The sequence below is a fragment of the Panthera pardus genome, unplaced genomic scaffold (assembly GCF_024362965.1).
Source record: "Panthera pardus isolate Hobbes unplaced genomic scaffold, ASM2436296v1 HiC_scaffold_17, whole genome shotgun sequence".
Taxonomy (NCBI): Eukaryota; Metazoa; Chordata; class Mammalia; order Carnivora; family Felidae; genus Panthera; species Panthera pardus.
Window position 1 is genome coordinate 16,742,513 of NW_026526732.1, and position 22,714 is coordinate 16,765,226.

Below are 22,714 nucleotides of genomic sequence, written 5' to 3' on the forward strand. Positions count from 1 at the left end.
TTCTGTGTCTCCCTCGCTCTCTGCCCCTCCCCTATTCATGCTCTGTCTCTCTCTCTCTCTCTCTCTCTCTCTCTCTCTCTTTCTTTCTCTCAAAAATAAATAAGCATTGGGGCGCCTGGGTGGCTCAGTCGGTTAAGCGTCCAACTTCAGCTTAGGTCACGATCTCGCGGTCCGCGAGTTCGAGCCCTGCGTCGGGCTCTGGGCTGATGGCTCAGAGCCTGGAGCTTGCTTCTGATTCTGTGTCTCCCTCTCTCTCTGCCCCTCCCCCGTTCATGCTGTGTCTCTCTCTGTCTCAAAAATAAATAAACGTTAAAAAAATCAAATAAATAAATAAATAAATAAGCATTAAAAAATTAATAAAAAATAAGATTATATTAAATCCTTTGCTATAATTTCCTCTGCTCTCTTGGTAACCAACACCTTGTTGGTGTATCATTCTTCTTAAAACTATATGTTTATTGACAGGCATAGGTTGGTTTCCATTTTTCTCTATTACAAAAACACTGTCACAAAGAAACTGTATGGGTATATTTGTACAAGTATTAGTTACATTTTTAAAAATATAACTATTGAAGCAAAAAATATTAACGTTTTATATTTTAATCAATATTTCTATTCTCTTTTTGAGAGAGAGAGAGAGAAAGCAGGAGAGAGGGAGGGGGAGGGGCAGAGGGGGAGGGACAGGGAGAATCCTAAGCAGGCTCCAAGCTCAGCACGGAGTCCGGTTGCAAGGTTCGATCTCACCACCCTGGGATCATGAACTGCGCCAAAATCGAGGGTCGGACACTCAACTGACTGAGCCACCCAGGGGCCCCTTAATAAATATTTCTAAGTTGCCCTCCTAAAGTATGGTATCAGTTTATATTGCCTATCCTGGTCCGTCTTTTGGCAAAGAGTTTGACGTTCTCTCAGCCTGGCTCCTAATTGTAAATGGGATATCATACTGCTCACATCACAGGGCTGGTGCAGACAACTGACATTCAATGGCCATTGGTGGTCCCCATTCCCCACCTTTAACTAGCCCTCCCAGCCTCACGTACCCAGACCCTCCCCTTCAATAAGGAATTGGACGAAAGCAAAGATGATTACAGTTTAAGGCTCCTGCCAGGGGTATGTGTGGGCAACGTTGAGGGAGCGTGGATGTCCAATCACGGGGTCCCCAGCACTGATGTGGTGGGGGGACTGCAGTATTCCAGAGGAAGGAGGGCGGGGCACGAGACCTCCCGTGGCAGCTGAATCCTCACTGGCTGGTGCCTGCTAACACCACCAACTCTACCAACTCTAAGCCTGTTCCCTAGAGGATTCTTTCTTTCAAAACACGGGACACATAGCTTAGCCTCCGGGTCACCATTCAGGAGGAGGACAGAGGGAGCCGTAGCATTATCTTAAAAGCCTGATATGTGGTATGGTGGGCAAGCTTTGTCCACCTTCTTGAGGAGACGGTTCACTCTGACACGGACAGGTAATTTGAAAGCTTTTATGGAGCCTTGAGTGGAACCCAATGAAACCTGCAATCTCGGCCAATTCAATAGAAGCATCTGAAAAGTTGGTCACAAAACATCCTTCCCTAATCCACAGCAGACATTAACATAGACTTTGCTGATTGTCCATGAATAACCTCCAAGGACTTTTGCAAAAACTGACAACACAAAAATTATGACTCCCTTGTAATGAAGTTAGTACCTGAGGGAGATATTGGGTTGATTACTGGTTATGATTTGAAAGCCCCTTTATTTCCACTTGTTTTTCCCTGGACAGTCATCACTGAATGAACATGAAGTTTGATACTTACTGTTGGTCACAGGGGGAGTTCCAGCTCTTTCAGGGCCTCTGCCTTCTGGCTCTGGGGCTCATTAGAGACACGGCTTTTTCTGGTTCATAATACGGGTGGATGAGGCATTCTGAATCGCAGGCGGTAGAAGGGTGAGCAAGCACTTAGACGGGGCAATTTCTGCTGCTAACGTCACATATGCAACTGATCTGTGTAGTGGCATTAAGAAGTACCTTGGGGCACCTGGGTGGCTCAGTCAGTTAAGTGTCTGACTTCGGCCCAGGTCATGATCTCACAGTTCATGAGTTCGAGCCCCGCATCGGGCCCTGTGCTGATGGCTCAGAGCCTGGACCCTGCTTCGGATTCTGGGTCTCCCTCTCTCTGCGCCTCTCCCCAGCTGGTGCGCTCTCTCTCTTTCTCAATAATAAATAAACTTTAAAAAACAAGTTTAAAAAGAAGACGTACCTTTAGTATTTCTGCCATATTAAGATCATAAATGATGGAACAGTGCTTTGGATTAAATGAGACTCATGATAATACATGAGCAGAAACAGTTAAGAGCTTACTTCCTCTTAGAAGGTATCAAATATTTTATAGAATTTAAATTCCCGGCCCAAATATAACACAAGAGCTTTCTTCCTTTGCACACCTATGAAACAACACAACGATGCACAGAAGAAGTGGTTTGTCAAGGGGCAAGTCACTGTTCTTACCTTCTTTTCCTCCCCCCTCCCCCCCGGGACTGTTCACCAGTATTCACATGCTTGTCTCAATTTGCTTGATCACCTAAACAAGATTGCAGAAGTGAGTGGGAGCAGGGGTTAAGGTGTGGAAAGATTTTCCTGCAGGTGCCCTTTCACAACACAGGGTGTGCTGCTTAGGCAATGGCATCATCAGTTGAAATAGACTGAACCTGAAAGAGGGGAAAAAAATTCCGACAACGTGGGTGAATCTTTTTTTATACGCATGAATTTTTTTGCTTATTTCTTTATTTTGAGAGAGAGAGAGAAAGAGAGAGCACGAGTGGGGCAGAGGCAGAGAGAGAGGGAGAGAGAATTCCAAGCAGGCTCCATGCTGACATAGCGCAGAGCCCGACGTGGGGCTCGAACTCACAAACCATGAGATCGTGACCCGAGCCGAAATCAAGAGCCGGATGCTTAACCTACTGAGCCACCCGTGCGCCCCACAGCATGGGTGAATCTTGAAGCTATTATGCCCAGTGAAAGAAGCCAGACGGAGAAGGACAAATATGAGATCCCGCTTACAGGTTGGACCTGGAGTGGTCAGTCTCAGAGCGACAGAAACTACATTGGTGGTGACCTTGGGTTGAGGGGAGGGTGAATGGGGAGTTACCATTTAATGGGCAGAGAGTTTCAGTTGGAGAAGTTGGAAAAGTTATGGAGACGGATGGTAACTGATGGTTGCATAATAATGTGAATGTACTTAATGCTACAGAACTGTATGCTTGAAAATGGCTAAAATGTTACATTTTGTGTTACGTATATTTTACCATAGAAAATAAAATTGCCAAAAAAAAAAAAGAGAGAGAGAGAGAGAGAGAAGAGAAATAGACTGTGAAGCTGGGCATGTTGGAGGTGAATCTACTCGAAAGGCTTGTGATCAAGGGAATCCATGCACGGAACCAATCCCGGAAAGCAGAGGAGGAAAGACACCTGGAATCTACCTCCTGAACAAGCCGGTGCATGCACACGAGGGGGTACGGGACCAGCCCCCTTCCAGGCGTCTCTGCCAGGCGGGCTGGGAGATTCTATCATCTCTGGGAGATTCTATCATCCATGAAGGAATTCAGCAAAGTGGAGCATCTGAGCATGAGGGGGAGGAAAGGGATTGGGAAATCCAGGCAGGGGAATCCAGGAAGGAGATTGGATTGGATCCCCATCCAGGAGATCGGGAAACGAGGCCAAGGAGGGGAGGCTGGGCTTGCCACCGGCTATTCTGGGACACCAGCTTCCTGCGTGGCTGTGGCCTCCAGACTTCCAGGTTCTTCACCAGTTCTAGGTATGGACATTTTGAGAACCCAGTGATAGCACAGACCCTCTTCTCTCCAAACTGTTCATGCCTCTCTGCCACTTTCCGTGTCCTTCCAGTTTCTGGCACTCTCTCTGGCACATGATCTCTCTTTGTTGCTCTGTGTGTGGCTCTCTCTCTCCTGCTCTCTCTCTCTCTCTCTCTCTCTCTCCTGCAAAGTTTCGGAGGTCTTGAGGACCTCCTAAGCCTACATGAGCTGTAGCAATAGGAACTCTTAGCTTAAAGACATTGGCAGGGAGTTCTCTGCACACATGTTTGGAACAGAAAATAAGATTCAAGAGTGAAAAAAAAAACTATGCTTTTTCCCCCCAAGTTTGGGAGGTTTTATTTAACTTCTCACCCATCACCAATTTCAGAAAGAGGTAATTCTCTAGGGCTTTGGGGTATGCTTTTGAAATGATGCATACCTACACTATAGATTGTACATTTTGGGTCCCCCTGTTGGGATTACTGCTAAAAAGAGTGAGGTTCCGTGTTAAGTGCCATAAAAATATTTTTTAAAGATTAATGATCTGGGGTGCCTGGGTGGCTCAGTCGGTTAAGCGTCCGACTTCGGCTCAGGTCATGATCTCACAGTTCGTGGGTTCGAGCCCCACGTCGGGCTCTGTGCTGACAGCTCGGAGCCTGGAACCTGCTTCGGATTCTGTGTCTCCCTCTCTCTGCCCCTCCCTCACTCGCACTCTGTCTCTCTCTCTCTCTCAAAAAATAAAGAAAACATTAAAAAAAATTTTTTTTAAAGGATGAATGTTCCTATCTCTCTCTGTATCCACAAGCGATCAGAAAGGGGGCTTTGTCAGTAATGTCCCCTTTTACGAATCTAATCGACAGCAAGGGAACATTTTCCTGCTACTAACAATAGAAACACCCAATAGTAAATCACTTCCTCTCAGGCAACTCGTGACCCAGAAGGGTGTGTCGGATCGCACTTTCTATGAACCACCCTGCGAATGGACAAGAGCCAATCTGGTAGCACCAGATACTCCATGAGCTCATTTTCTATTTTTAGTTTCATAGACGACTGGGTGGACTGTGATACGCAAATAAATTATGGTCACAAAACTGCTTTGGGAGTTTAATCTGGGAACTTCAAAATAGCCAGCGATAATGTGCTGCTCAGATTATTTAGGCTCATATTTAAGAGAGAGATTTGAGGCAAGAACTGCCGTTTGCTGGCCTTCTCCATGTCACTCCACGGTGCCCTTTTGCTGGGAAGCAGGTGTGCCCCTCTCTTCCATCGGCCCGTTTTCCCTGCCCTCCACCAGACAGCGTTCCCTTTTTGTTGCTAACAGGGAGGAAGAGAGAAAGTGGCTCTTGTGAAAGTAAACTACAGAACAGCCATTTGCAGGCATGAAATCTCTTTAAAAGAAACTTCTGACCCTACCTAGTTGAAAATGATTCCTCAAATTAGGGTCTAAACCTAGGAAGGTATCTACTAGTTATAAAAATGATACAAGTCATACTGAAAGAGACCGAGAAGAATGGCCATCGTCTACACTCGCGTAGGGTCTCTGGTTTGACCCTCCTGTGGCTGGCAGGTTGGCCTGCCACAGTTTCATGAAGGCACCAGACATAACACTGCGGGGTCAGAGAGAAGAGATGGTTTGTTACTCACAGCAACAGCAGTAGCCAGAGGAGCAACACTTTTTGGTGTCAATTTCTCCAGAGCCAATTCCCCCAGGGGTTTGTAAAGAAGACTAGATGACATTGTACATGCCGTGGGTGGCATCGTAGGAGAGAAAACTCTGCACTGAAACATCCTTTATAACAGGCAGAAGCCTGCCTGCTCTTTGCTCTAGAGGGAGGAACTTGATCTCTAGCTTCCAATCCTGACGTTAATTAAGACCTACAGGAACGTAAGAGACCTGCGTAGAACTGTCTTCCAACAACGATAACACTGGATTAAAAATATGCATATAAATGAGATCAAGTCTATACAGCCGTGGTGTGAAAAGTGCACTTTTCTTTACCCTCGTATCCTTGTTAGGACTACCTACCCCTAGAATCTATCAGAACAAGGTTGGCCCAAAGAAGGCCATCCAGCAGAGTCAACACTCTAATTAAAGAGCCACAAGCCAAAGGAAAACTGTACCAGAGATAAATCTGGTCGGATTTATCCAATGGATCCAATGAAAGCACCAAAAAACCAGATTTCCAGAACCTACTCTGTAGTTGGTTTGATACCAGTATTCTATTGAAATGCCTGTCCGCCATGTTGTGTGGGAACACCCGCAGAGCCAAGAAAAGTGGTGAGCGATCCAGTCTTATACAAACAATTCATCCCCGGTCAAGAGACACCACGGTGGCGTGAGAACACTGAGAAAGTGAAACATTTCCGGCAGTTGTGTCTGAATAGGGGCAGAAGGAACTTCGTGAAGTCTGGATAGGTCTCACTCAGAGAGAACTGTGAGAAGCAACCCATTTTTTCACAGGCAAATTACAAACACACAGTAAGTGATATCCCAAATCCCAAAGGAAACGGCACTCACTCTTGGTAGTAACTCTGCAGGATCGTTGGGGGTAGTAAATTCAAGAAGAGGAAAACAGTGGAGGGAAACTACTGGTCTTCCTAGCTGTGTCCGGTTTGAAAATGGCTTTCGCAAAGTTCTAATCGCCAAATACATTGAATTCTTTTTTTCTTTTTTTAGATCGACCACGGACCAGGGGTTCCCGCCTCCCTGACACCTTGTTCCTGGGGCGGCGTCTACTTAGTACTACATCTACAGGCCCCCTTAGGCCATTTATGCCATTAGAGGGCCCTGAGTCTAGTGACCAAAGACAGGGGAAAAGGAGGAGACAATGAGGGTGGGGGTGGGGAGACAGCACCTTCAAAGCGGCGTCACTCACGGAAGTTTCCCTGAGAAGAAGAGGGAATCCCCAGGTCTTTGACTCAGAAGCCAAAACAATGTGAGAATAGAGATGTGTCCCCTCGGCTGTGGGGCCTGCCTTTCCCCAAGCTGTCGGTCACATTGGAGGCTGGCTCAGGGCCCAGGCGTCTCGCTGAACGACACTGGAGGGACAGCAGGAAGAGTGGCAAACACCGTCTCAGCGGGCTGGGTGGGAGCCGAACTAAGCACCGAGCCATGGGGCGAATTTCTGGCCGCCACCGGCAGTCTCGCCTGCGGCATGAAAGGGGAAGGGGCCATCTCCGAGGCTCTCCTACCTGCTTCCCCGAGCGGTGGCCCAAGTGCCTGGGCCAGCCTGGCTGCTCTCGGCGGTTGCCCCTTCGGTCAGTGTCCTTGCGGACATGGTAGTCATGGCTCAAAATCAGCTCATGTTTCCAACCACTGTGCCCCTTCCTAGAAAGAGCCCATGTCATCATGTGTCCGTCGATTGTTGGTAGTGATTCTGCACAGCACATCGTCTTTTATGGGGACTTTAGATAGTAAATGGAACTCAGGTATCTGTGTGTTACGGGAATGGAAAAGCACTGTCCTCGAACTGTTCTTTCTCCCGATTTGGACTCCTCTGGGAACTGATGGGAAGTACTCCGTGCTGAGCTGCCAAGGCCAAGTCCAGGAGATTTTTGTCAGGGGAGCCTGGAAATGGAGGCGCAGCACGGAGTCTGGCTGCACCGACCGACCCTCAGGAGCCGGAAGGCCTTGTCCTCAGGAGGGAGGGAGAACCCGAACGGCTCCCACCACAGTTTCCCACTCCCCGCCCCTCAGCTCAGGGGCTCAGCTTGCTTTACATGCAGCTCCCAGCTTTCGCTCCCGCGGGGCACCTGAGAGCAACCCCCCGCAAGGGGCAGGAAAGCCTAATGGTCGAGGGGCGTAGAGTCAGACAGCAGCCCTCCGGTAAACATGTGACCTCCGGTAAACTGTTCAATGCGTCTTTTATTTTCTCTTCTGTAAAATGAGGATAATGCAACCTATCTCTTAAGATGAATATCAGGGCCGGGCACCCAGGGGGCTCAGTCAGTTAAGCATATGACTTCGGCTCCGGTCATGATCTCACGGCTCATGGGTTCGAGCCCCGCGCCGGGCTCTGTGCTGACAGCTCGGAACCTGGAGCCTGCTTCCGATTCTGTGTCTCTCTCTCTGTCCCTCCCCTACTTGTGCTCTCTCTCTCTGTCTCAAAAATAAATAAATATTAAAAGTTTTTTAATAAAAAAAGCTAAATATCAGGACTGAAATAAGGCATGTAAGTGCTTAGCACAGTGATAAATAAACAGATTTCTCAATGCTCGGGTAAGTACTGAACTAGAAGCTGGATACTTTGGAGTCATTCCCCTTAGTGCTGGGCTGTAATTCCTCTCCAGCAGAAGACAGAATGAGAAATAGTTTATGCTGTGACAGCATAAACATGGCTGGCTGAGCTCAGTAAGGTCAAGCTCGTCTACACAAGAATGATCCAATGGGCCAGCTGGTGCTCAAGCTAGGAGTTTGGGGGGTAAAAAAAAAAAAAAAATGCGTAAGGTCTGCTCCTTCAAATTCTGATGAAATTGGTCAGAACTTTTTAAAGCTTCCCAGGTGATCCAAATGCACATTCAGGCCTAAGAACCACTCTCCCAGCCAGGAAAGAAACAGTTGAGTTTTCTCGAAGAATCTTGTATCATATGTATTCAGTGAGCAAACACGTATTGATCTCTTTGATGGGCCAAGTTCAGGAGCGGGTGCTTGATTTCTAAGACTCAGTCCCAATCTCAAGGATCCTAGAGTCTAACAGAAGAGACAAAGAGGTGACTAGACAGTAATAATACCGTGGGTACACTCTGTGATGGGGTAAATACTAGAAGTCTGGACATACTTAGGACGGGATCTAAACCAGCCAGCCCATCAGTCAGGCATGAGTGATGCCTGGAAACCCTGCAATTTGCATGGAAACCCTGCAAATTCGGTATTTTCCCGTTTATAGGGTCCACGGCATTCTAACAATAATTGGAATATCTGATTGATTTCCATTTTTCTTGAGACTTTCTATCAGATGGAGAAAAGGGAATTTTAGTTAAATGCAAAGCACATAGCCTGAGAGAGGGCTGGCATGGAGTCCAGGCAGGACCAAATACACAGAGTTCATCTGTTTCCTTCCCGGCCCAGGAGTGTTTTCCAGCAACTCTGCTTCCATCAGGAGAGAGCCAGGATCAGATGCCCGAAAACACCTCGAAAACGAAAAGCCAGATGGAAGTGCTTGGTACCCCTGTCCACAGAACACCTCACAGAGTAAAGTGATCATTTTAACGTGTTTTGCAATGAAATGTGTACGCAGAGTTGTAAGCAGCTCCATTTATTTGAGTAAATAGCTTGTAAATAAATCATTGGTAAACATTACAAAATTAAATACGTTTTCGAAAGCTTGCCAGTATACATAAAATTCACAAACATAGTTCTTTTAAAAAATAAAATATGTTCAGAGCACCCTTGATATAAAATGTTTGACCCTTGTCCTCGGACAGGGCCAACTAGAGACATCTTACAGTAAGTGGGGTTTCTGTGGGGAGGCGGTGGAGGCCTCCTGGGGGGAAGGAAGAGTTTCTACTCTGACCTTTTACCCAGCCCACATCCATCTGAATGTCGACCCTTCTCCAGGGAGCTGATATATAACAGAGAGGGGCAGGGCTGGTGCCCCACGCCTAGCTCCAAGCAAGGAGCCCGGGGTGCACGATTAGGGCCCGGAGCCGGAATCCTCACCACAGGCCAACAAGACAACCAAAAACACAATCTCCACCCCCCTTCCACACGAGCAAATGCCCCTGGATCAACTCTCTTGAGAGAAGGTGAAGCTTTCTCACCTCTACGGTATTCAACACTCGGTTCGCCTGCTCTGGTCTAATGCTGTCCGGGGACGGAAGGGACCAGATCTACTTCTAAGGAGGATGATACCCAATTTGCTAACGTTCCTTACAACCTGCTTTCGTGGGGAGAGAATAATACACAGTATTTGGTTGAAAGCAGAGAATTAATTGCTACACGGTGCTTCCTTTTTCCACTGCAAAACACCACTCAGCATGGGCATTTCTCTAGACATCTGAATAGTTCTTCAAATTAAGGGTTCATAAAACTTTACAAGACCACAAACGAGGCAATAAGGACGTGACCTGGCAAAGCATCCCAAATAATGAAATAATATGAAGTCCATGAATTTAAGCCCTTGACCAACTCGACTTTTTGTGGCGTAGCTCATGAAAATAACGGATACACTGACTTCGTTCACTTTGGTGCATGAAGTGAATGTTGAAGGTCAGCAGCAGGTCACGTGAAGAGTGTCTCGTGACCTCTTGAACACACAGGTACTGTGACCTCCAGTGAAAGGAAAACCACAAGTTTATTCCATCGGTGTGAAATAAAACTCACATCTACATTTTAACTTAGTCGTGTGGAGATATATACAAGAAATTCGACATCTGAGACAGTTGTACAACTTAGGAAAAAGTGTTACCAAACTAGCTGTAAGAAAACCATCATCCCTGTATAGTTAGGTCCTAAACCTCTGATTTCTCAAAGAAAACGGTGCCTGGCCCAGCCCATTCTTCCAAGTCTGCCTGGTTTGATACCCCTGGTTGGGCTGAAACCAGAGTCGTGATATCCTTGCTATTAAAATATTACACTAGCAAAACCTTTTAAAACAAAAAAGGAACACTCTTGAATAAATGTCTAATAGACACCCCCTCCCCCAAAGAAAAGGTTCTCATCAGGGCAACTGGTCTTTAATAAATGTCTTCATGAAGCCCAAATCCCAGGACCCCTTCTTCGTCTCTGGGACGGTCCACCCTGTGCTAGAATTATACAGTCTTCTTCTGCGGAGGACTCAGTTTTCTCATGCCTCTTATCCGACAGAGCAGCTCCTGGATAAATTCCTAAAAGAGAGCAGAAGAAGTTAATCTGGCAGGCTTGCTCTACCAAAACGTGGGGTTCAAATCTGCTTGAAGTCATTGAGGTCAACTGCCGTTAACTGTAGGTGGTGAGTTTGGTTGGATGGGTTAACCCTCGCTGGTTCGCTCCAGGACATTTTTAAACCAACGAAGCATAATTAAACCTCACATCGTGATGCCTTCTCACCGCCGCTCTCTTTGGGGGAGAAAAACACAGGCTGCTCTCAGTCGCCGACATTATTGATTTGGCCTCCAAAGGCACATGTGGTTTAGATCAGCTTTCTCAACCTTGAATAAACCTTTACCATGAGCATACGAATCACCCAGAGAGCTTGTGGGTTCTGACTTAGTAGGCCCAGGTTGGGGTCTGAAAGTCTGTATCTCTCACTGGCTGCCAGCTGATGCCAGTGTCGGTCTCTGGACCGCCCCCGGAACAGCAAGGCTTGAACAGCGGTTCTCGAATGTAAGTCCTCATCAGAATCACCAGGGGACTTATTAAACCACAGAGTGCTGGGCCCAAGAATTTCTGACTCAGTCGTTCTGGGCGGGGGGTGAGAATGTGCATCTCTGACAGGCTCCCAGGTAACCTGCTGCTGGTTCCACACTGAGAACCACTGATCTACATCTCAGAAAGAAGAGTCTTTTGACTTTTTTGACTACAGATCCGTTTTCTTTGAAAGCCACACACATTTTATATTTACAATCCAGTACATACAGACACATACCTGAAATAAAAATCTAAAGAACAAATACTTAATGTACATAATACACTCTATATTTTCTATTCTTTTTTTAAACATTTTTTTAATGTTTACTTGTTATTTTGAGAGAGAGAGAGAGAGAAAGTGTGAGCAGGGGAGGGGCAGAGACAGAGGGAGACACAGAACCCCAAGCAGGCCCCAGGCTGCGAACTGTCGGCACAGGGCTCGACACGGGGCTCTAACTCACATACCGTGAGATCACGCAGGGCTCGAACTCACATACCATGAGATCGTGACCTGAGCCAAAGTCGGACACTTAACCGACCGAGCCACCCAGGCGCCCCTTTTCTGTTCTATTCTAATTTCATTTAAAAGGTAATGCAGAGGGAGACCAACTAAAATGATTTCACATCCTATTCATAGATGGACACCCAAAGATCGAAGAACAATGTAGAACAGTTCCCACTTGAGGCCTTCAGGAATCTTTCATTGTTGCCTTATGACTTAAAATTTTGGGCTGCTCCAAAAATCCCATTTATTAGGTAATAATTACCTTGTCTTTCTATTTTATATTTGTCACAGAAGAAGCGGACAGCCAAACTTTCTGACCAGCAAGTAGCAGTCAGTGAATGACAGAACCGAGTACGTCGGGAATTTACCAAGAGCAAAACCACTGAGAAATCTTCCTCTCCACTTGGCCTTGTGAGGAACCACTCGTAAATTCTCCTACCAACCACAACGCTTAGTCATGGCCTCCCAGGCCAAGTGATCTCTGCAACCACTCTCCAGCTCTAAAACACAATAAGCTTAAACATTTAGGATTTTGTTAGCCACCAAATTTCTTTTTTTTTTTTTTTTTTGGTGATGTTTTTGCTATTATAAAGTTGTATGATTTTCCTAAACAACTTAGAAAATATAAGCCAGCAACAATTACTCCTCAGAATGAACCACTAATATATTTTCTCCTATGAAAACCGTGTTTTACCTAATTGAGATCACACCGTATAAATATGTCCTTTTCTTCAAGTTAGCATTATGTCATTATGTCAGCTTTCTCCCACAACATTAGTCTTCCTAACAATTAACTTCAGTGGTTATATGATCCTTTATTATATGGATATTCTACACTCCGCTTAATTTCTCCATCACTGGATGTTTGGTTGGTGCCTGACTTTCCAGAATTATAAACAAAGCCACAACTAACATGTCGGCGCATGAATCTGCAATTTATTTATTTATTTTTTTTTTTTCCAACGTTTTTTTTTTTATTTATTTTTGGGACAGAGAGAGACAGAGCATGAACGGGGGAGGGGCAGAGAGAGAGGGAGACACAGAATCGGAAACAGGCTCCAGGCTCCGAGCCATCAGCCCAGAGCCTGACGCGGGGCTCGAACTCACGGACCGCGAGATCGTGACCTGGCTGAAGTCGGACGCTTAACCGACTGCGCCACCCAGGCGCCCCATGAATCTGCAATTTAGATTATTCTCTTTGGAGAGCTACCCAGAAAGGGGTCAAAGGATAAAAACATTTTCATCCCTGCCACTTCTGACCTTGGGCAGAATGGAACACATATGAGTAAAATGAGGCCCTATTTTAACTTTGCGAGCACTATTGTATCTAATCTAAAGAGTTTTCTAAAATAATGCCGAGTTTTGGGGGCACCTGGGTGGCTCAGTCGGTTAAGCGTCCGACTTCAACTCAGGTCATGATCTCACAGTCCGTGAGTTCAAGCCCTGCGTCAGGCTCTGTGCTGACAGCTCAGAGCCTGGAGCCTGTTTCGGATTCTGGATCTCCCTCTCTCTCTGCCCACCTCTGCTGGCGTTCTGTCTCTCTCTCTCTCAAAAATAAACATTAAAAAAATTTAAGGGGCGCCTGGGTGGCTCAGTCAGTTGAGCGTCCGAGTTCGGCTCAGGTCATGATCTCCCAGTCCGTGAGTTTAAGCCCCGCGTCAGGCTCTGTGGTGACAGCTCAGAGCCTGGAGCCTGCTTCGGATTCTGTGTCTCCCTCTCTCTCTGCCCCTCCCCTGCTCATGCTCTGTTTCTCTCTGTCTCAAAAATAAAAACATTTTTAAAAAAATTTAAAAAAGTAATGCCGAGTTTTCACACTTATTTTCAATTTTCATTTTGTGAATTAAGTGCACATCTATTTCGCCCCCTGCTATGTGGTTTAGACAGTGTAATGTGAGACACACAGTTTCAGTTTCATTGTTTTTGGAAACTGTTACTCAAATGACTGCTGTATGAACTTTAACATTTCAGTGTAGATTTCCTTTTTCTTTTTCTTTTATTGCCAAGGTCAGAATTACAAATCCTATCATTTATCCTACACTATTTCTATAACATATTTTGCATAAAGTTCATTATAAAAATAAAGATTAAATATCATAAGGAATAATATACCCTAAGCTACCGACCTTTCTTCTTCAAGACAAAAGCAATTTGGTAATTTAAATCACATTCAAATTTTCTCAAAAAATCATGATGTGCAGTAATCTTACTGATTAAAAATTTCAACAAATAACTTGTATTTATAATATATTAACATCAACAAATCTCTGAAATTTTATACTAGTGTAATTTACGCCTGTAACTTAATAGACCGTATTATACATATTTTTAAAGTGTTCGTTAAATTTGCATAATGAGGTGCTCAGCTAAGTTAAAAAAAACAGCAAGACCAATATTTATTCTCCATACAGAAACTTGCACTGAAGGATTTTACTGATTACAGATAATTCTCAAAGAAGATTCAAGAATCTGTAATCAAAAATACTTTGATGTCTCTTGTTCATATTATTTAAAAATTCTCTACGTAAGTAACAATATATCTCATTTACTTCCAAAACAGATCACTCAGACTTAGGTTGGGGACACTAATTTAGTCAGAGAAAGGCTGCCCATTGAGGAAATGATATCTGATGTGAGATCTAAATTAATAGAGAGGCCAGCTCAGGGGAAGTCTGGGGGCCTGGGTCATCACACATGTGCAAACGCCCTGCAGAGAAACAAGCAAGGGAGTGGGTGTTCCTGGTATGGAAAGGCCAAGATGAGTAGGGTGCTAGGGTCAGCTTGCCAGGGCCTTACTGGCCGTATGAGGTGTTGAGAGAATATTCTTGATGCAATGGAAAGCCACTGGAGACTTTCAAGTAGGGAAACAACATCATCTGATTTCGGTTTTTAAAAGATCCCTTTGACTGCCACGTGGAGAGTGGATTTTATAAAGATAAGAATGCAAGATGGGGCGCCTGGGTGGCTCAGTCAGTTGGGCATCCGACTGCGGCTCAGGTCATGATCTCATGGTTTGTGAGTTCAAGCCCTATGTCGGGCTCTGTGCTGACAGCTCGGAGCCTGGAGCCTGCTTCAGATTCTGAGTCTCCCTCTCTCTCTGCCCCTCCCCATTCATGCTCTGTCTCTCTCTCCTTCAGATATAAACAAACATTTAAAACATTAAAAAAAAAAAAAAGAATGAAAGAGAGGCCAGTTTGGACCTGTTATAGAGATCCAGGCTTGGGATGCCAGGGCCTTAAAGTTTATGGAAATCGAAACGGAAATTAAGTGGATCCATTCCAGAAGCAGAGCCAAAAGACCTTGCTAGACTGAATGTGGGGCCCCAGTAAAACAGGGAGGAGACAGGGAAAAGGGGGATGAAGGTCTCCGACCCTCATCAACTGGAAGATAGGTGGTGCCATGATGCTGAGATGAGGGATAACTGGAGGGGGGGAAAAAGCAGGTTTACAGACTTGCGGTGCCCCTTACATACGTGAGGGGGATCTTGGGAAGACAGATAAACATGACTTGGCATCTCAGCTCCCGGCTGATGACATAAGCAACAAGCATCTAAATCGGTGGCTTGCAACTAAAAAACAACCCTCCCTACAAAACCACATGTGATCCACACACATTGTTAGAGGAACCTAGTCCCCAGAGACACAGGACCAAAATAAAAGTGTCTTGAAAAAAATCAAACTCTTACTATATGTGATGCCCCTTGATATTTTATTTTGAAAAAAATAAAGGTCAAGACCAGCTCATGGGTTACCTCCCACAGTTTATAAACACAATGATCTAGGCTAAAGTTGATTGCTACAGTAGCCCCCAACCACATATACAAGTGGTATAAATATAAATAATATAAATATAGATATTTATAGTATATTTATATGCAATCTATATTTCTATATTCCATAATAGAAATGATATAGTGTAGCTATTTAAATGTAAATGAATGGAAATAAATACAACTTAAAATTCTGTTCCTTATTCACACTATGGTCCCATTTCAAATAGTCAGTAGCCAGATGTGGCCAGCGGCCACCATACTGGTCATTGGGCCTATAGAATATTTGTCATCTCAGAAAATTCTGTTGGCCCTCACAGGTGACAACACTTTGAATCACAAAGCTTGATGAGATAAACGGAGAGGAAAGCGTAAACGATAAAAGGCGGCTGAAGACCAAGGCCAGAGGCCCCCTAACAAGTGAGTTCTCGGGGAAGTTTTGGGGCCAGCAGAGGAGACTGAAAAGGAGAAACCAATGAGAAGGCGGGAAAACCCAAGAATATGCTGTCCAGCAGTCAAGCGAAGAACACTTTTCTAGAAAGAAGAGACATTCAATCAAGCCAAGTGCCAATGAGAGGTTAAGAAAGTCGAGACAGATTCAAAGCCAGAGTTGGCAAGAAAGGGACCATTGTGTTCTGGCTGGGAGAAGTTTCAGTAGAATGGCTGGGGACGGAAACTCTTGCCACTAAAAGGTTCACAGTGACTTTCTTTGGGTAAACAGCTTTATTAAGGTATAATTGGCAGGCCATAAACTGCAGACGACCAGCACAAGTCCCCCATCTGTGCAGTCAACATAATGGACACATTCAATTCCTCCACAAGTTTCCTTATGCTCCTTTGCAATCCCTCTCTCCTCCCCCTGTTCCTCTCGTTCCCGGGGAATACGCTGTCACTATTAGATTAATTTGCATTTTCTCGCGTTTTATACAAAAGGAACCATAACACTATGTACTTTTTAGTCTTCTACTTTTTTGGTTTCTTTCATTCAACATAATTATTTTGAGATTCAGCCACACTGTTGGATTTATTAATAACTCATTTCTTTATTTTTTTAAGCACTGGGTAGCATTTTGTTGTATAGGAATATCACAGTTTTTTATCCATTCAGCAGTTGATGGGAATTTGGGTTGTTTTTAGTATGGGGCTATTATAAACAAAGTTGCTTAAAACATTCATATAAAAGTCTTTGTATGGAGTATACTTCCACTTCTTTTGGGTAAATACCTAAGACTGGAATGGCTGAATTGCTGATCTATTTGTTTTATTATGTCTCTGTCTGGTTTTAGTAGCAGAGTATTGCTTACCTCATAGAATGAGGTGGGAAATATTCCTTCCTTTTCAAGTTTCGAAAAGAGTTTGTACAGATTTGGTATAATTTCTTCCGTAAATGTCTGATCAAAATTCCCCTGTGAAGTCAGCTGGGAGTTTTTTGTTTTGTTTGTTTATGCCAATACCGCACTGTCTTCTAAGGATAGGTTTATAAGTCCTGAAATCAGGTAATGTTAGTCTGCCACCTTTGATGATCTTTTAAAATAAAATTGTCTTGACTATTCTAGGTCTTTTAAATTTCCTTAAGAATTTTAGAACCAACTTGTAAATTTCTACCAAAAAAACCAAAACCGAAACCAAAACAAAACTCGTGCTGGGGTTTGGGTTGAGACTGCATTCAATCTATAAATCAATTTGTGAACATCAACAATGAATGTTCTCAGCAACGTTTTATAGTTCTCTGTGTACAGATACTGCACATCTTTTGTCAGATATATTTCTAAGTGTTTAATATTGTTGATATTTTTAGAAGGGGTATAGTTTTATTTCAATTTCCAATTGTTACCAGCCGTAGATTTTCATATATTTACCTCATATCCCGCAAGCTTGTTGAACTCACTTGTTAGTTACAGCAGCTTTTTGTAGACTTTTACCTTTTGCAGATGTTCTTTATAGAGTTTAAGAATTTCCCTTCTATTCCTAGTTTGCTGAGAGTTTTGTTTACCAGGAATAGAGATTGGATTTTGCCAAATGCTTTTACTGCATCAGTGACATAATTATAGAAAGGGCCTTTTCCTCCTAGTTTCTTAACATAGTGACTTACCCTGATTGATTTTTGATGTGTGTGTGTGTGTGTGTGTGTGTGTCTAGATATAGATATAGATATAGACATATAATGTTGAATTCAATTTGACAAAATTTTCTTTAGAAATTTTGCAGCTATGCTCATGTGGAATACTTGCCTACATTTCTTATTATGTCTTTGGTTTTAGTAGCAGGGTACTGCTTGCCCTGTATAATGAGTTGAGAAGTATTCTTCCTTTTCAAGTTTTGGAAAGAGTTTTTACAGAGTTGGTATAATTTCTTCCATAAATGTCTGATAAAAATTCCCCTGTGAAGCCACCTGGGTCTGGAGTTTTTTGTTTTGTTTTGCTTTGCTTTGTATGTATTGGTGGGTTATGTCTTTACAGACATTTGTCTATTTCATGTAAGTTGCTGAATTTATTGGCATGAGGTTCATAACATCTGTAGACTCTAGAGTGATGTCACCTCTCTCATTCTTGATATTGGTAATTTGTCTCCTATCTTTATTTCCACTTAGACTAGAAGATTATCAATTGTATTGCTCTTTTCTGAGAATAAGCTTTTGCTTCACTGATTTTCTTTATTGATTTTCTGGCTTATATTTCACTGATTTCTGCTTTCGTCTTCATTATTTCCTTTCTTCACCTTATTTTGAGTTGAATTTGCTCTTCGCTTCCTAGTTCCTAAGGTAAATTCTAAAGTCATTTATTGGAAAGCTTCCCTAATACAGACATTTCGTATCCTATGCTCACTTCTAAGCACTGCTTTGGCTGCATCTCACAGGTTTTTGATATCATTGGTTTTCATTTCCTTCATTTCAAAATAGTTTCTAATTTCATATGTGATTCCTCCTTTGGCCCAGGAGTTATTTAGAAATGTATCATTTAGTTTCCAAATATCTGGGGATTTTTCAGACAACTTTCTGCTACCAATTTCTAATTTCATTATATTATTTAAAGAATGTACTTCGTATAACTTGAATCTCTTAAAATTTGAGACCCGCTTTATGGCCCAGGATGCGTCTGTGGTGGTGAATGTTCTGTGTGCATTTATAAAGAAGAAGGCTAACTTCAAGCAGGCCTCTTACCACACGACTTGTACACATGCAGATAAAAAGGATGCTGATCGGATGCCGGCAGAACGTGCCGATAAAAAGGATGAACAAAGTGGTTCCCCAGATGCAATATTTCCACAAGAAAACGATTCTCTAACCACAAAGGACATGCTCTTTTGTGACACTCAAAAAAGGGCATTCCTGACTCCTTTTTTTGACCTTTTCATCCCCCGCTAAAAGGATGGACAGAAAGTCCCTGGTGGATGTGGCTTCTGCACTAGGTCTGGCATGCGCTGGGCTCAATCTAAAGAAAAGGAAGGGAATGAACAGTTATTGGAGGCCTTCTCTGTGTAGCCTATTGCCATTTTACTATGTTGAATCTAACCTAGTAAGTTTTATCATTTCCACTTTATAGACGGGGAAAATGGATGTTCTAGTTCATTCTAAGTACTTGTCCAAGCTCATAACGAAAATATTTGAACCCAGGTCTCCTGAAGCCAATTGAGCTCAATACAGAGGCACCAAGTCCCCACCATGTGCCAGACTCTACCCTCCGTGCTGGGGCGCAGAGAAACGGAGAGGCTCTGCCTGACAGGGGCCCCCAGGCCAGCGAGGCAAGCAGACATGGAAATAGGCTCTGTCACCGTGAGACATCGCTAAGTGTGCACGCAGGGTCTCCTGGAGGGCAGATGGTCAGTGCACGCTGCCCTTGCCCAGTCCAGGCCTGGGACCGCTCTTGCCTCTCCCAGTGGACGACAGGCTGAAAGAAGGTCATAATTCCAAGACACTTTGAAAGATGAGAAGCCCTGTGTCAATACAAGGAATCTAGAATCCAGAATCAGTGCTCTGGAGCCATGGCCCGGCTTCCTCTCCCTCCTTCTCCTCTCCCTCCCCCTCACTCCTTAAAGGAACACCGTTCATTAGCCAAACACTTCTCTACCAGTTTTTAAGACCTGGTCATTCTGGTTTTCTAATGTGGGAAACAGGATTTCAGCTAACCGCCAGAAGTTTTAAAAGGCAAACAGACATTGCCCTGACCCATCATTCGAGACAAGTGGCATCTGTTTTTTAGGCTACCTCAGCAGCTTTGGTCCAAATGCTCTTCAAAATGCTCCCTGACATCCTGAGTCTTCGACCTGAGAGCGTCCCCCAGCGGCAGGGCTCCTGTGGGCTGCTGAGGGCCAGGCCCTGAACTGCAGCTGGACGAACTGCGTCACATACTGGCCTTTAACAAGAGGCTGGGGCCCTGTGTCCCCAGGGCCGTGAATGCCGTGGTGACGCAAGGAGCAAGGAAAGAGAAGAGAAACAAAGATCTTGGATTGCAGACACAGGGGGGTCCTTTGAAACAAATACTAAAAAGATCTCAGATGGGTCCCTTCCTACAGAGAGAGAGTTGCCCTCTGCACACACAGCAGGAAGCAGGGTGGCCACGTGGTTAAGAGGGGGACTCTGTAACGGAAAGGGGGGGGCGGGGGCTGGGTTCAAATCCTTGTGCACCACTGCAGGGCTAACTATTTTCTCTGTGGCTCAGTTTTCCTCACGGCAAACTGAGAGCGACGATAATAAAATGCCCCCTCAAGGTTGGTGGAAGTATTTAAGGATTTGATGAATGAACAGAGGTGAGACGGGAAGGCGCTTGGACCACAGGCAGCAAGGCCGCAAGTGCTGTGACAAAATCCACGCTGGCCTCCCTCATCCCGCCTGGTCCGGGGTCTCAGTTCCCACAGCACCTGCCTCGGGGACTCCTGCCCTTGACTGTGCACACGCACACACTCAGGCACGCACTCAGAGAGGCACATGAACACTCAGGCACACACACACTCAGAGAGGCACGTACTCACGCACACACACACACACAGCAGCAAACACGCCGCCTCCCACCCTCCTTGAGCTCTTCCCTCTCCTAACTCCTCTGGATCTTTGAACAGGGCCTCTGTCCCGCTGCAGGCGAAATCCTTACCCTCCCTTCACCTAACTCTCCTCCCTTAAAACAATGGAAAGTTTTGTCTCTTAATAAACACCTTTCTAAGTGACCCTGGGCCCCTCCCCCCACCTCAGTCCTGGGCACCATTTTTGTATCTGAGAATGCTCTGCGTTCACCTCCTTAGTCACGAACTCACATGGGGACGACTCTTTCCCACAGTGTGCACCTCTTACTTCGTTTAGCGTAGTGCCAGGCTATCCCGGGCAGTGAAGGCCTGGCTGGGGTTCAGACACAACTCATCCTTGCTGGGCACCTTTTATGTGACAAGCACTCTGGGCAGTTTCATGTACCGGCTCACTTAATCATTACAAGCGTCTGATGACATAGGCTCAGAGAGGTTGAGAGGTTTTCCCCAGGTCACACAGATACTGAGTGGTCAGACCAGGATTCAAACCCTACATTTAAATAAAGCCGTAAGAAACCTGGACTCAGCTCCTGGGAACAGGTGGTACAATTCCCTCACTCTGTACCACGGTGCCCAGGGTGGGGCGGCAGTGGGGGTTGGGGGGGGATCTTTTTTTATTAAGCAACCAGGATAGGTAATTTTAGTCTAATTCCAAACTAAACTAAAATGACTTGAAGTGTGTGTGTGATAGACACAGCAATCTTTTAATTTTTACATATGGGGGAAGGGCTGACCAGGTATGTAAAGGACTGTGTTTCCCAGGTAAGCTCTGGTTCCCCCAGACCATGAACCTTCCCTCCCTTCTGATCATAGCCTCTTCCCAGCACATAAATAGCTCAAAAGCCCTAAATAGCTGCCTTCTCTCATAGCTAACTTATAAATTAGAAAGGAACAAAAAGAGGAGGAGGAGGGAGCTAAAGGGGGAGAAAGAGAGAAGGAGAAAAGGGAGAAGAGAGGGAAGCCAGAGTGTTGACCTTTCTGCCCACTGAAATCCAGACTCTGTCCGGCCAGTGCTCCTCACGGCCATATGCCCTGACCAAGGTCTCTTCGTTTGACAATGCTAAGGACAACTTCTTTCCTTCCTTCCTTCTTTACTCTCTTCCTTCCTTCCTTATTTTCTTTCTTTCTTTCTTTCTCTTTCTTTCCTCTCTCACTCTTTCTTTCCTTTTCTTTTCTTTCTTTTTCTTTCTCCTTCCTTCCTTCCTTCCTTCCTTCCTTCCTTCCTTCCTTCCTTCCCTCCTTTCTGCTTGCTTTTGGTTATCAACTTTATTGAGAAATAACTTATGAACAATAAATGTGAAAGAGTTCTTGGACCCACTTCCAGTGTGTGTGTGTGTGTATGTGTGTGTGTGTGTGTGTGTGTGTGTGTGTGTGTGCGCGCGCGCACACATGCATGTGAAGACTTCCCCACATTAACAAGCAATTCTGACACCAGCAGGGTGTCCAAGAACTCAACTCAACTGTGACACTATCTACCTGGTGATAAAAGTTTCGGTCCCACAGATGCCACTTCAGATGCCAATCCCAAGTCCAGGTTGTTACCTGTGCTTCTGACAAACTGGCTATAAATCAGGGGTTCCCATGACCCCTTCCTTGGATTTGATTAATGTGTTAGAACTGTTCACAGAACTCAGGAAAACCCATTTACTCACTAGATTACCAATATATTATAGGATACGCATCAACAGCCAGATAAAGAAACCCATAGGGTAAGGTCATGAGCAACGGCACTTCTGTCCTCGTGGAGGCTGGAGCCCAGCACAGTAGCACAGGGAAGCATCTCCAAACCCTGTCCTTGCAAAGTTTTTACGCAGGCTTCATCACTAGGCATGAATGATAAATGCACTGGCCATTGGTTCAACCTCCGGCCTCTCTTCCATCCCAGAAACCAGGGAGTAGAACTGAAAGTTCCAGCCTCACGGGCATGGTTGGTTCCTCCGGCAACCAGCCCCCATCCTTAGGTACTTTACAAAAATCTCCTCATCCACTTAAACCCAGTTATGGTAGAAAGGGGCTTGTTATAAATAACAAGACACCCATTTCACCTTTGTGGCTCTGACGCTTTTCAGGAACTGAGGACAAGAGCCCAACCAAGTATTATAGCAGAAGATGTCCCCATTGCTTTATGGCTCGGGAAATTCTGAGGGTTTGGGGAGCTGAGTCAGGAACTGTAAATAAGCAATATATTTTGGTCATCTGAATGACCAAATATATATCTGTCTTACAAGTCACAATACTATAAAATTATACCTATTTAAAGGTCAGATCAGGGCGCGTAGGTGGCTCAGTCGTTTAAGCATCTGACTCTTGAT

General features: G+C 44.8%; 1 protein-coding gene across 1 annotated transcript in view; it reads right to left on the reverse strand.

Annotated features, from left to right (window-relative positions):
• Window positions 1-9,027: 9,027 nt before the first annotated feature.
• The window catches only part of PPP1R14C (protein phosphatase 1 regulatory inhibitor subunit 14C), an 88,976-nt gene continuing 75,289 nt past the window's right edge, over window positions 9,028-22,714 (reverse strand). The window contains exon 4 of the mRNA XM_019431753.2: window positions 9,028-10,613. Coding sequence (XP_019287298.2) covers window positions 10,539-10,613 — 75 coding nt within the window. The 3' untranslated portion in view covers window positions 9,028-10,538. The remainder of the gene's footprint in view (window positions 10,614-22,714) is intronic.